This window comes from Phalacrocorax aristotelis, chromosome 1 (genome assembly GCF_949628215.1).
Source record: "Phalacrocorax aristotelis chromosome 1, bGulAri2.1, whole genome shotgun sequence".
NCBI lineage: Eukaryota > Metazoa > Chordata > Aves > Suliformes > Phalacrocoracidae > Phalacrocorax > Phalacrocorax aristotelis.
Genome location: NC_134276.1, coordinates 155227297 through 155242323, shown reverse-complemented (window position 1 = coordinate 155242323; position 15027 = coordinate 155227297). Strand labels below are relative to the sequence as shown.

Sequence of the window (15027 nt, the reverse complement as noted above, 5' to 3'; positions counted from 1 at the left end):
ATTAGTTTTCCAGTCCCATTCTTCTGTGCCGCCCCAGCACTTTTGCTCAGCAACAGCTGTATTTCTATGAAATAAAAATTGAATTAGTAGTTCCACTTCTGAGTACCTCAGCTTCTATAGCGTAAACCCCTGCATGTGTATCTCCTGCATGTACTGCACTGTATCCGCTACAGTTTTGCCTCCTCTTTGAAAGTAACATTAGAAAAAGCTCACAAGACTCCATTGCCTCAGTGGTTCTGAATCCAACACCCCTCAGAAAGTACCATTTACTCCTACAAGTCTGTCAGCTGTTTTCAAAACCACTACTCTCCAGTAGGTGGACCCAATCCCTATCTTCTCACTGCCCATTTCACAGTTAACACGGTTAAATTCACACTAGTGAAAAAACTAGTTCATTTACTTCATCACCTGCTTCCACTCCAGGACACACTTTGTAGCATCAAGTACGTTCATCTTGTAGCAGCAGGAAACAGCCACCCAATTCAGAGGGGTTCTTGTATTTCTGCCTTTCTACTTTCCCTCAGTTATTCCCAAACACCTAGGAGCAGTAGCAGCAGAACAAATACGGAAATGCAGTGCATCTGTACCTCAAAGAGGTGAATATCTGAAAAATCACCACTATTGCCTTTGCTAGGCCCTGAGGTCATCTTCAGGATATCAGGTCTAGTCCCAAATCAGAGAATCATCTGCATTAGCAGAACATCTTCTCTCACAGTAGAAGACAAGCATTATAGCCCAAGCTATGTGTGGTTAAACTGCCAAGCCTGAATCTTCAGCATTTGTAAGACAATTTAAAACACGCAGGCTTCTAGCTAATCTTGAGAAAGATTCCATTTTAAAGTTTCCAAGTACCACAACATTTCTCCAGACATTTGACAAGAATAACCTGCAAGGCTTTAAAGTATACAATGTGGAACACACTGCATGCATCCTCCTGACCACTACAGCAAGGTTCTTAATTTTCATAGCTTAATAAAGACAGCGGTTTCAGAAAAGTAAAGTTTTTAAAATGCAGCTTTTAAGAAGTCACCATGGGAATTAGCATCATGTACCACTGTTCAGAACAGAAACAGCTGAGCATGTTTGTACATTAAAATACATCAAATTTCAAAGGATACAAAACAAGAGTTTGGAACAAGACTCAGAGAAGAGAATGTTATTTAATTTATGCTGTTGCACCCACAAGTTTCCATTAAAAATAAGCCTGACCCCCTAAAAAAGGGGAACTGCTTCAGGAAAACTAACTGAATTAAAGGTAAAATGAAATGCTCTTATGCTTCAGGAACTTAGGAGAAAGCACCAGCTCTCCTATAAGGAGTAGATGTATTTAAAAGCTCTCTGGCTGTTTGAACTAGCAACGAATTGATTCCAGTGGAGGTTCACCCGGCCATTAAGGAGACTGAAGCACATGAAGAGTCTGAGGAAACCGGATTTGTTCAGCTTAGGAAGAGATCTTATTGCTACCTTCAACTGCCTAATGGAAAGGTACAGGGGAAAAAAAGCCAGGCTCTTCTCAGATGTGCAGAAGACAAGAGACAGAAGGCAAGCTGAGGCAGGGAAAAATCCAGTTACGTATTAGGAATGAGTTTTTCCTTGGGGAAAAAAGTCAAACACTGCAAAGGTTGCCCAGAAGTTATAGCATTTTGAACATCTCAGAGGACAGAGATTCAGCTGAACAAAGTCCCTGGTGACCCGATATAGCTGACCCTGCTTTCAGCAGGAAATGAACTAGATGAAATCTACAGGTCCCTTCCAATCTAAGTGATTCTATTTTGATTAAAAGATTTTAAAAAAGGGATCCTTTGCCTCAAATAACCCAGAAACAGTATCTTTTATGACAGTAAGGTGACATATTAAAAGAAGACAAGTTTTCATTCCTTTAGATTATACCTGAGTCACAGATACACCAAACAATTTCATAATCAAAATTCTCAATAATGCTAGCAAAATGTTGATGTCACTCAAGCATTCCCTTCCTCAAAACAGATCAGAGCAGCCTTCAGCAGCACCCTGTAACACTGAGAAGGTAATTCCTCTTTCCAAGTCTGAGAATCCAAGTAGTGCAGTGGAGACAAGGAAGTATAATGTGAGCACTGTACAACAACTTCAAACATTTCTGGACACAAGGTGTCCATTTTGGAGTCAAACAATGATTAGGAGTACTCATGGCCATAAGCCTTCAGTTTTAGAGAGCCAAATATTAGAAATGATGCTGAAGTAAACACATTCAACCTACTTTTCACTTCAGTTTTAAGTCTTTGTGCTATCTTTCTGCAGGGAAAGGAGATGACAAGTATGCTACTTAAAACAAGCTGGTCCCGTATGATGAGCTTTTCAACCTCATTCTCAATATGAGCTGTCGCAGTATTAGGAAGCCAAGTCTCAGGTAACTAGAATAAATGATTTTCAGCCTCTGGTCTGAATTGTCAAGGGATTCATGAAAGCAAGCATTAGGCTTCAATTCAATCTACAGGAATCTGTACCTCCACTGGAAAAAAAAACTTCAAAAGACTGAGAAAAAAAACAAACCCAAAAACCAAACAACCAACCAAAAACCCTCCAAAAACAAAGGCACCAGGTTATCTTTCCAGAGTAGTGATATTAATTGCATCACCAGTATTTTCTTCTCCCATCGCGTACGCAAACTAAACTTCAAAGGAGGAAATTCACCAAGTCATTCAGAGCCATAGCAAGAGGAAGTCAGTTATGCAGAGACTGTCTTTTAAGTACACCTGGTTTCAGTTCATCAGGACAGCAGTAGTAACTGATGTGGAACAGTCCAACTACTCACATCAGAAAATTCAAACGTAACTTAAGGACAGATCACTTGAAGTGATTAATACGAACAGCTATACTTAACAAAAGCAAAATAAATGCGCTACATATAAATTATTGACCCATGACACAAATTTACTGTTGTCCCACGATCAGCTTACCACGTCCACAGTATGGCTGCCCAGGGACAAACTCTACAGCATTCACCCAGTCTTCAGCACCTACTCCTGCAGCTGCCAGATCTATATTTTCATCTTCTATCTCAGCAATAATGTCTTCAACTGTTTCAGGGAGCAATGCGAAGTCTGAGGATACGGAGGGATAAATTTCTGCATCTGGATTCACATCAGTCACTTCTTCCTCTTTCAGTGGCTTGGTATGTTCATATCTAAAAAGTTAAAAACACAACACGTCAACTCTTAAAAAAAAGAAATACCTCCATAAGGTAGCCAAAGGGATTAGAAATAAACTGATTAAGATTCTGAAGAAGGACCTAGAAATTGCTTGGAAGAGAAAGCCACTGATGACCCCTTTATAGAGACAGGCTCCCATTTGCATCACCTGTCAGCACTGCTTAAGGAAACAGAAGGTACTCTGCAATTTTGGAGGAAATGGAGCAGCACACAATCCTTACCTTATATAGATTGAACTTCAATTATGTCCAAAACTGGTCACATACTTATTATGCATATGCAGTATTACAGACTGAGATAAAGTAGTTTATTCAGCTTTAAAAAGAAAATACTAAAGGCAGAGACTGCTGTCTTCAAGTACCTTGTGGGAAGACACGTGAAAGATGTAGCCAGAGTACTCTCAGAGGTGCAGCAATAGGGTGAGAACCAGCAGACACAAGTCCAAAATGGGAAGTTACAATTAGATATTAAGAAAAAAAAAATTCACTATGAGAGTAGTCAAACACTGGAACCTGTGCCCCAAGAGGCAGCATGATCTTCCTCCTTGCAGATAATCAAAACTTGACTGGACAATGCCTTCGACAACCTGACCTAAGCTGGCTGTGCCTCCAGCATGGCTCCAGAGATCCCTAACTTAAGCAATTCTTTGTCTGTATCTGAGCATCTTGTCTCATTCAGATTTTACAATGAATTTTAGTAGTTATTTCTAACGCCTGTTTCAATTTGCTTTGGAAAATGATGCTCGGAACACTTCGATCCCTACTACCCATGAACAACAGGAGAGCACCATTTCCCTCAAAAATCTGTCTTCCAGCAACTAGCAGACCACATGGGAAACTAAATTACAGGTGTACCTTTGAAGTCTTAGATATTTGCTGACTGTTTTCAAGGACAAAGGGAGGGAATTTTTGGAGATCATATAAAACTTTTAAGCAACTGTGATTCATTTAACTTGTGTCAGACTGAAAACAACAAACCACCACAGTTCTTGTATATTAAAGAGGTACTCCCAACCGAATATCAGCTTTGAAATCCTAAGGAAGCTATGAAGCACAAATTTAAAAGTCAAGCCTTCAGACCTCTACACCAGTGGCCTCCAAAGTAGTATGGGTGCACCCTAGGGGTTGCGCAAGACAATCCACTGGGGTGCAGGAAGGAAATACTAGAACTTCTTGTCTTTTTTTTTCCCCCTGAAAAATAAGAAATTACATCCTACTAATATTCAACATACAGATTAACAGCAGTGTCCTCACTTAGTCCATATGTCAGAGGATCCCACATATGGTATGCACGAGGTGTTCCTGAAGGAGCAGCGGGTGTTCCACCACGCGGCCGGGTTGACAGTGGCACCCTCACTTGTTCATTTTCAGCATATTTCCACACATTGCTGTTTGTTTGTGCTCAGCTAAATGGATTGACAGATTATATTATCTTGTTTTACTTAAACTAACTCTGACAAGACGAGTGGCTTGAACATATTACTGCAAATAAACTGTGGACTGAAGACAATACTGATAACGTGAGCACACGCAAACAACAAGAAAATGTCAGAACTAACATTGCTCCTACTCCTACTGTGAGCTCTTCATTTCAAGGTAAAGACAATGCCAAGCTATTTGCTCTGACAAGAACTTGAGGGGTGGGGGGAGAAGGAATAAATGAATCAAGATTACCAAGAAGACGATTTGAAATATAGATTTACATCCACTATTATTAACAATGCCCTCAGTGTATATTGTGCCTCGAGCTATCAGCTAATGATAGTATGAAGCCATCACAATTAGCAAAACATTTAAAATCTAAACATGCAGGAACACAAAGGCAAACCGCTACAATTTTTTTCAGAGATGTTTCAAGTCATGCGACACTCAATCCAGTACTTTACAACACTTCACAATAAATGTTTAGAAGCCTCTTTTAAGGCTTCTTATGTAATAGCAGAAGACAAAAAGTCACATACCATTGGACCACTTGTTCTTCCTGCTGTGGTATAAATGACTGAAATAACACATGGAAAACAATACGGTGACAAAAACAAAACACTCCTTTGTCAGCAAATACAGTTGGGAAACACATAGAAAATGCTGCTGAAGATTTGCAGAAATGAGTATTAGAACAAAGTTTGCAGCGTGCAAAGTTTGCTGTACAGTCAGATGAAAGTACAGGTGTTTCTAACATGTCTCAGCTTATGATATTTGCCAGATTCTGCTTCAACAAACACTAAAGAAAACATGTACCGGAAGAAATATATTCTCAACAAATTACTGCTTTAATAAAGAAAGAAAGATGTAGTGGAGGAAATGTATTCTCAACAGCAAACGACTTCTTTAACAAAAACAATGTTTCATGGGAAAACTGTGCAAGTGTAGCCACTGATGGAGCCGCTGCTTTGACTAGAATAAAAAACAGGATTCCAGGGTAAGATCACAGAGATAACACCACATTGAAAATTCATTCACTGCATCATTCATAAGCAAGATATTGCTTATGCAAAGATGGAGCCAGAAGAGCATGAAGTGCTACAGAGTGTCATCAATATGGTTAATTTTATAAAAGCAAGGCCTTTAAATAGTTGAATCTTGACAACACTTTATTATGCAATTGAAAGTGACCATGAAAAATCTTCTGTACCACACAGAGGTTTGCTGGTTATCCATGGTAAAGTGCTCAGAAGTTGTCAAAGACTAGTCACACATTTTTCTTACACAAAAGTTGTTCCACATTTGCTGACCTTTTCCATGATGACAAGTCGCTGTCAGTAGCATGTTGCCTAGCAGATGCTTTTAAAAACAGTTAACCTGCCCCTTCAAGGTAAAGGTGACCTTTTAAGAACAAGTAACTGCTTTTTGAAAGAAGCTTGTGGTATGGAGATGGCATTTCAAAAATGGCTGTCCCAAAACATATCCACCATTACGCAATTTTGCTGCCAAAAACAATGCAAGTGTGTCAACTACAAAAAATTCTTATCTTGTACACTTCAAGAATTCTGTTTCCAAGGGTTTTTTTTTAACACGTTTTAAAATCTTCCAAGCAAAGAGTTTCAGTGGGTTTTGGACCATTTGTCAAAAATATAAAAATGCGACAGCTTCCAATTACTCTGCAAGAACAGCTGATTGACTTCCATCAGGAAAGACGGAAATTTACTAGCCAAATTTTAACAAAAACCTTTGCATAATTGGTGGATAGGATTGAAAAATCATCATCATGCATTAGCAAGTGCAACCACCAATACAATTCTTCCTTTTGGATCTACATATCTTTGTGAAAGATCTTTTCAGCTATGACAGCCATTAAGACTAAGTACTGAAAACTGAACTTATAACAAGACCTTCAAATTGCTGTCTTACAAAATGTTAAACTAGGATTTTAAAAAATCATGAAGCCTATTCAGTAAACATTATTGTCAGTAAAAAGTTATTACTACTAATAAGGCTTTTGGTGAGAAAAAAAATGGTTTTGGACCGTTAATAAAATATTTATAGAATATTATTTCATCTTTATTACACAAAGGTAAGAATTTAAAAAAGGATGTATGTTTTATAGTGTACATAATGTATCAGTACAGCAGTACATATATATAATCTACAAATAAATATGTATATTGGGGGTGCTCAAAAATGTTTTCACTGTTGGGGTGCATGACAAAGTTTGGAGACCACTGATCAAGAAAGCAACACTGGCAGATCAAAGGCTACAAAGAGGCTTATTTTTGTTATCATTCTCTAAACACAGTAACCATATATTAAACATGAAAGTAAAGCCAACTATGAACTTCCATATGAAGTCGTGATGCAAATATTTATCATCTATTAGAACTGCAACAAGATAAAAATGTTAGAATTCCTGATAAATTTTAATAAAGTGAACTTAGGATGATGCAAACACCCCAAAGCCTTTGTAAAGCTTTGCTACACTAGGAAAGCATCCATTTCCTTTCTTCACACTTTTTTTGTCTTTTTAATAATTTCAGGGGTATAGGTTAAGTCATAGTATGCTTTCATAATGTACGGCCATTTTGTACATGCAACATTTTAGAACCTACATGACTACACTTATGTTACTTTTCCAAAATGGCGGTTCAAGTGTCAATTCCTGAGGAGACACACACAGTTGGGGGGGGGGGGGGGGGGGGGAGAAAAAATCTTACCTGTTCAGGCTCTTACAATCACTTACCAAATGTAACTCTGTTCCATTAGTTCAGCTAGACTGGATGTGGCCTCAGATTTCAGTTAATTCATCTATTCATGTTTTTAATAAACAAACAAAAAACCCCACACCCTGACAACTAGCACTTTTACAAAAAACAGAAAACCAGTTTTCTGCTCACCTTGGCTTTGCTTATTTATTTGCATAACAAAGCAAACACTATCATATTTAGCAAGAGAAGGCAGTTTGTGAAAAGAAGCTGTTTTTACAAATTTCTAAAGTTGCAGTGAAAGAGGAAAACACTAAGTTTTACTGCCTTTCTGTGAACTCTCTACTCAGGGTCTCAGAGTGAAATTACTCCCTTCCAGAATGGTCAACGGCATTTCTTTACCTGCAGCGATCTCCGTAAGCACAGCATCCTCGTTGATAATACCTGCACACCATGGCAAACTGACTAGTGGAGAGGTCATGGGAGTAGCGACAGTTGTCTCCTTCCTTGCAAACTCCATGCATAAAGTATCTGTAAAACACAAGATTACTGTGAATTAAGAAGCACTGAAGCTGTAAACAAAGTATCTGGATGATGAGTTCTGTAAATCAAGGTTTGCTGAATTAAGAACATCACTATCTACTCATGGGACCATATCCCAGTATAAACATACAAATAAGAATGTCTGAGAAAAGATGAAGCCATAGCTATTCCAGTGAACTGCGCTGCACGTTTAGGGACTTACAAGAGCCTGACAAAAAACTGCAAAGCAAACCCTAATCCTGGGCTGTGACACAGAGGGGAAAGAGTCCTGGACAAAGTAGATGGAGACAGTGTTTTACTTGTAGCTGCTGTGTTCTGACACCAAAAAAAACCCTCAGAGAAGCCCACCACTGAACCCAAGAATCAAAATCAGCCACACCCTAAACAAGATTTAAGCCCTCAGAAAACTATTCTGAACTTGTAAATAATTCAATCAGAAGTAATTTCCTCTCCAAGAATGTGAAATGTGTTTGTGATGGATAATTACATCTGACAAAACATACCCGTTAGCTTTGGCCATAGGAGCCAAATAACCAGTAAAAGCACCCTGCTTCTTGTCTGTCTTGAAAGAATTGTACTGTTTCAAAGCTTTTGAGGACAGTTTACTAAATTTTAGCATGTCAAGTAATGCAAGTTTAACTGAGCATCCTCAAATTTAGCTATTCAAGAAAACTGAACAGGCATTTTCAGTTTGTTTTAAATTTTAACCTAGAAGACACAAGCTTCTTTAAAGTCAAGGCTCTTCAACTATTCAGACTTAATACGTTCACATCAAAACCATAACTGAAAATACAAGTTTAAGTACATCTTTCCCAATCCACATAGAAGTATTAGCCAAGAAAAAAAGAAAAAGATACCCAAAACCCCCAAACCTGTGTAAGAACCAAGAGATGAATACCCTAGTCAGGTTTGCCAAAAAACCCACGCTCCATAACCAGCACTCTCCACTGTGAACATAAAAATGCAAAAAACCCAACCACCCCAACACCCCCACCAAAAACGCACTACCCACCCACAAACAAACCCACCTCAAAGCAGGAAAAAAATCAAAGACCACCAAAATAAACAAACAAAACACCCCCAAAAACTACCAGTGAACTTGTGGAATCAGAACATACCGAAACCAGAATTTCTGGCTTGCTTTTAGGAAATGGGAGTCACACCAATATGGTAGAAAATAATTCAGGTTCTTAAAAACTTGTTCTTTAACAACTGTTATCTCCACCCTTTGCTTATTTCCACACAGCATTGCTTCCCCCATCTGTTGGGGCACGCAATTTCACAGCCACCTGCTGACTCAGATCAGGAAATGGCTTCAGATGTAACCTGAAATTCCTTTTGCTGCCCCCATGGTTATTTTTAATCTAGATCAGCTCACTGCTCAGCCCCACTGCTACTTAAGCCAGCGAAGTGTTGGTACACAACTATGGCTGAAGTAAGTGACTAAGAGAAAGGCACCAGCCTGGAGTGAGGACTTCTGTGAGAAAACACTTGGTCGACATAACTTATCCTAAATACATAAGCCTCAAAATTAGGCTCTCCCACTGCTTGTTAGACAGAGGAAATGGAGCTTCAAGTCCCTTTCCTTCTCTCCCAGCTTATGTAAGAAAAATCCTCTGCAAATACAGATTCAGTATAATTCTGAAAGTTGCCCCAATTCATTACATCCAAGATGGTAGGCTATAAAGGGAAAATAAACAAACTTGAAACACTCAAACTCAATTTAATTCACATGTCACTTTTAAAGGCCTGCAAACCTACGCAGCAAACTCAGCATCATTTGAACAAGGCAGCTGGAGTGGGAGGGGAGAAAAAAATTACTGTATTTCTCCAAGGATTATACCAACTTCCTTCCCTTCCCCCACCCCCCTGAAGAGGTAAGATTTTTTTTTCACTTTAAGGCCACAAAGAACTTTACATTGAAATTGCAGTGTTTGGCTAAAGTATGCTTTGGTCATGTCGAAAAATAAGAGTACATTATATTTGGTGAAAGGTCACAAAGCTACTGTTGGAGAGCATCTTTAGACACACAAGGTATTCAATTTAACTGTAACTTTACACAACAGGAAAACCAGCCTGCTGTTTCTGGGTACAGGAAAAAAGGATCCTTAAAACTGAGAAATACATGAGTTGCCTGCCTCACCCAGGGACACATAGAAGGATATCTGAAATTTGCATTCTGTCAGGTAGTCAGAGAATAGATACAATTTCATCTAGAAAAGCAAAACTGGATTTTCTCCAGCTGTCTGTGATGCTGTCACCCAAAAAGCACTTATTCTGGAAACAGTGCTCCCTGTCTTTCCTATTCAGAAATACTACCATAAATTTGGTGAGGTTGCATGGGGAACCAGACCAGAGAACTCACTGGGGTCCAAACCCGGATCATCTTCCCAGTTCAGTTCATTGCATGACTGTACAAAACATGAGTCATACCAAGGCACGGAACAACCACCCAGAAGTAATAATTGCCTGCACCGGCATTTTATCGCTGAAAAAATGCATCAACTCATGTCTAGTTATGGGTGCCTTGATCAAAATACCGTATCCTGATTTTCATAGGGTACTTAAAAAAAAGTTCATGGAAATCATGCTTTGCACATCCAAAAGTCTCAAGTTGTAGACAAGATCCAATGGGCACTTTTTGGAAATGTATAGAGAAAACACTTGTCTAAGGCCGTCAAGCTGATCATGTCTCCAACTCCCTGGAACTCCAACTGCTGCAGAGAGGTCAGATGTTAGAAATGCTACAACTAATTTACTAGAATACTTAAAATTTTCAAGTTTATCCAGGTTTCAACAACCTTGATTTCCACGATGCTTTAAAGTATAATAATCTACTGAAGATTTTGTTTTCCACTGCTAGAATATTACTTCTATTACTTGCCAGAAGCTAGAGAAAAAGAATTTGCAATGCCTTTATCAAAAGGGCAATGCAGTGTTAAACACATAACTGCAGTCTAAAATCCTGAACATGTATCAGCTTCTTTCAGATGTTCCCTTCTATACATTAAGTCTTTACCCATGTAATCCTATTAGTGAAATAAATGCACAATACTTCTTTCCATAGCTTTTGAACCTTGCTATAGGTCTGCTTATTCAGGTATGGTTTGCTCACTACTTCAGGTCCACTTAATTCTGCTGCCAGGTAACCCCGTTTTGTTCATTAAACTACTGGTTTTGCTGAATTATAAGGTCACACCCAGCAACAGACCTCCTTCAAAAACTGATACATTGCCATGATAGACAGACAAGGAACCTCAGGATGATAGCCAAGCACATTCATTAGCTTCTTCAGGTGCCACACAGAGACCAAGAATTCCCAGGCAAGAAGGTAGCAGGGAAGAGGCCAGGCACACTGTTCTAGCACAGCACGTAGGTGTTCAGCCACATGAGTGGCTGATGAAATTCTATGAGTTAGTAACCTTAAGAAAAAGGAAAAGAAAGAAAAGTTAACAGCGTTTATCTCTCTGTTCCTTCTTCTCCATAACCTCCTTCAGGAATAAGCTAGTGGGGGATCCACAACAGAGCAGCTAAGAAAGGGGCAATACAAGCAGGCTCTCAAGAGGTTTGCACTCCACACCTTATCACTAGCGTTGCACTGAACTAAGGAAGAATGCTTTATGGATTCAGATTCCTCATTTTAAAAGGCAGAAATACCTGATCTAGGTTTTCAGAAAGAACAGCAAAGATACAAACATGTAGACAACTCTCAAAATAGAGATTAGTTGCTAAGGGTTTTATTTATATCCAGTTTTTAAACAAACAAGTGAAATGTAATCTCGTTGTGTCAACTTGATGACGATAACTTATCGCGTGACATCTGGAGAACACAAATATCTGGAGCTAACAGCATCAAGTCTTCACAAAAAAATGTTGGCTACACAACTGCTCAATAAAACCATGTATTCATCTGAAACTGGAAAGACAGAGAAGCCTGATAAGAACTGCCATTCTTTTTCTTATTTCAAACATATAAATGACAAAGGGATCAGAATATTAAATAAAAAGTAGTTATGAATTAATTTTACTCCCATGTGGTTTATTCCAGATTGTCAGATTATAAATTATCACACACCACAAAAGCCTTGAAAACTTCCAAACTACAGAAGCAAGGTAAGCAAATTCTTTCATCATCTCTTAAGGAACATGATGAATTCCTGCCTTCCACCCTGTGACTTCTAAAGTTTAGCTGCAAGAAAAGCAGAAGGGTAACATCTGCAAACCTAGATGTCTAGGGGAAATCAAAGTCCTTCATCTTAGTCATTGTGTCTCTCACTCCAAGGTATCAATCATCCATACCAAGGATATCTCACTAGCATAATAATACTCATCAGCAAAGCAATTTATCACATCAGGTATTGAAAGGAGCAGCAAGAACTCACTCTACTGATTCTAAAACTTCCTGTTCTGATAAAACACCAGTACTCCTTCACCAACCACGAAGCACAGAATACTTACATTGAGGAGACTATCTCCCAGAGGTTTTTCAGGCAGCATGTACTGTCACCCATATGATGATTCAAGTAAATAAAGCCTATAAATAAACAGAATTGTGCAATGCCACTCAAAGCAGAAACTGCTCTACCTACTATACTAAAAATCTGCATTTCCAAATTCAACACCTTCATATGTGACAGTTAAATCCTCAAGCTCTTTTACGAAGGTAAACCAAGGTTTAACAGTAAGAGATGTATTTTCTTGAGTATGAATACATCCTATTGAAACAAAACCTTGAAAAACAAAATTCTTATCGCACATTCCCAGAAGCTCAAGTCGAAATTGTTAATTTCACTTCAAAGTCTGAGGAAAGCTAGTCTGCAGACAGCTTGAATGGCCCACTAAAAATAAACAAGTAGATAAGCAAGCAAGCGATGGGGTAACTGGAAGGATTAGTCAAAAAGAACAAAGAACGGGAAGGCTAGTGGAGACCTCGCGTTTGTTTAAGCTCCCGTTAAAGGACATTAACAGTTATAAAAGAGTACCTTTAACTTCCCACTAGTCCCGAGTGTTTGTAAATAAATATATTCATTAGACAGACTCGCTACACTGCTCGACACTTAAGAACTTGACTGCTTCTGTACTAGCACAGTCACCATCTTCAATAAATTGATTGTGTCCGTTACCTGAGAAAGTATACATATCTCTCTCTCACCAGTCCATTTCACCTAATTGAGCCTTTCGATCTTCAGAAATAATGAGGCAATCTATACAGAGGGAGCACTAATCTATACCCTTGCAGCTCCCTTAAAAGCTGAGCTAAGCATCCTTCCCGGGCATTTCCTCATCACTGGCGTACGTGTAACTGCCATGCATCAAATATTAACCCGGTTATTCGTAGCAAAGCTCTTTGTATGCAGAAGTACTCAGAGGGCACCGAGAAACAGTGCTTCTCAAATGGACACGTTAACAGTGCATTAACCAAAATAACCAGCGATCAACAGTTAACGGGAGTGCTTTAAATACTGCAGGGTATACTTAACAGCACAGAAGAGAGACACAGCAAGCAAGCTCCCCGTGAAAGCCAAGCCACGGTTCTTAATACTGCTATTTGAATCAGTAACTGGCACACATGGAAAAATATGCAGAGGAGGTATAGATCTCACATCAAGACCTAGAGCCTATTCCTTTCTGCCCAAGCGATGTTCCTTTTGGTTCCAAGTGACTTGGAAGGTATATGCCCAGAAGCATATTCAGGTTAAACGTAATTTACAATTTTATTTTAAAAAATTAAAAAGAATCAGGAGGTGATCCTTGATGCTAATCTAGGATTACTGCCTGCTTTCACATAAACTGACTAATATATTTCTATATTCACAAAAACTGGATTACATTCTTTTCAGCCTACAAATAGGCCAGCAGCATAAGTTTAAAAATAGTCCCTCTGGCAAGCTTTACAACATGCAGTATGATTTGCACCACCTCATATAAAAGATTTCTCAGAAACACAGTTTAAAGGAAAATACAAATAGAAAATGACGCAGCATACAGGATCTTAACGTAACACGAGTAGCAGCACTCCTTACAGTTTCCGGTCTATCGTGCCTTATTCCCATTTTCTGGTTTGAGAAATAACTCTTACTATATCAATCATTAATTCATTTCCTTTTTTAAATTTTTATTCAAAGGGACAAGAACTTATAATAATTTCCTATTTCCTGCTTTACAGCATGTTCTGGAAGGCCGTTACGAGACTTCCAGTCTACAGCCTCCTTCACACCCATCACTGCGGGCATATTCTCACACAATAAGTAGCAGCCCTCGGCACCTCACAAGGAGCGGGCAATGCTTCCCATCCGCCCCCACCCCTCCCGTCCCCGGCCGCCACACGCCATTCGCACGGCGAAGTCGCGGGGAACACCCTCCCATAAGGCCGGGACAGAAGAAAGGCCGCAGCCCGCCCCGCCCCCACCGGCAGCCCCGGCTCCGCCAGGCCGGGCCGGGCCCGGAGCCCGCTCGACGCCAGCCGGTACTTCCGCCAACGGTCCGCCGCCACCACCACACTACATCCCCCACAAGGCCCGCCGCGGCCGGTTTCCGCCCGGAGCCGCCGCCGGGGAGGGCAAGGCAGGGCAGGGCAGGGCATGGCGCGGCTCGGCCCGGCCCGCTGCGCAGTTTGCCGCAGGCCTCCCCCGGGGCGCCGGGCGGGGCAGGGCGGGGGGGGGGGAGGGGGGGGAAGGGGGCGCTGCGGCCGCGCGCGCGGCGCGTACGTGACCGGTGGGGGAGGGGAGCGGCGCTGAGGGAAACGGCCGCGCGGAGTGGGGAAGGGCGGACGCCCCCGCCCTCGCCTTCCCCCCCCCCCAAGCTGCCGACAGCCCGTACCTGCAAGTGACCTGCTTGGTCCAGCCGCCCCCTCCCGGCCCCACAACGGGCGGCGGCACGGCGGCGAAGTCGAAAGCGGCAGCCGTCGCTCCCGCGGCCGCCGCAGCGGATGTTCCCAGGGCCGCGGCGGCCGCGGCGCCCGCCGTTGTTCCCAGAGCCGCCGCCTCCGCCATTACTGTTTATCCCACACAGCGGCAGTACCGGAACTTCCGGGAGCACATCCTTCCGGGCGGGCGGGCGGTGGGGCGGGGCAGGGCGGGGGCCGGGCGGTGGCGGTGGCGGCGGCGGCGGCAGCAGCAGCGACGGCGACGGCTGAGGCGGGTAGGGGCTCCGCCCCCTCCT

At 41.2% G+C, this 15027-nt stretch overlaps 1 protein-coding gene across 2 annotated transcripts in view; it reads right to left on the bottom strand.

The window, feature by feature from the left end:
* The window catches only part of MKRN1 (makorin ring finger protein 1), a 25518-nt gene extending 10491 nt beyond the window's left edge, over positions 1 to 15027 (bottom strand). Inside the window, exons 1-3 of one of the 2 annotated variants that reach the window (XM_075117376.1) lie at positions 14686 to 15027; positions 7726 to 7854; positions 2937 to 3163 (exon numbers count right to left, since the gene is read on the bottom strand). In XM_075117376.1, the coding sequence (XP_074973477.1) occupies positions 2937 to 3163; positions 7726 to 7854; positions 14686 to 14858 (529 nt within the window). In that variant the 5' untranslated portion in view covers positions 14859 to 15027. Of the gene's footprint in view, positions 1 to 2936; positions 3164 to 7725; positions 7855 to 12989; positions 13070 to 14685 lie in introns of those variants that run through there. The other variant, XM_075117385.1, reaches the window with a different exon arrangement.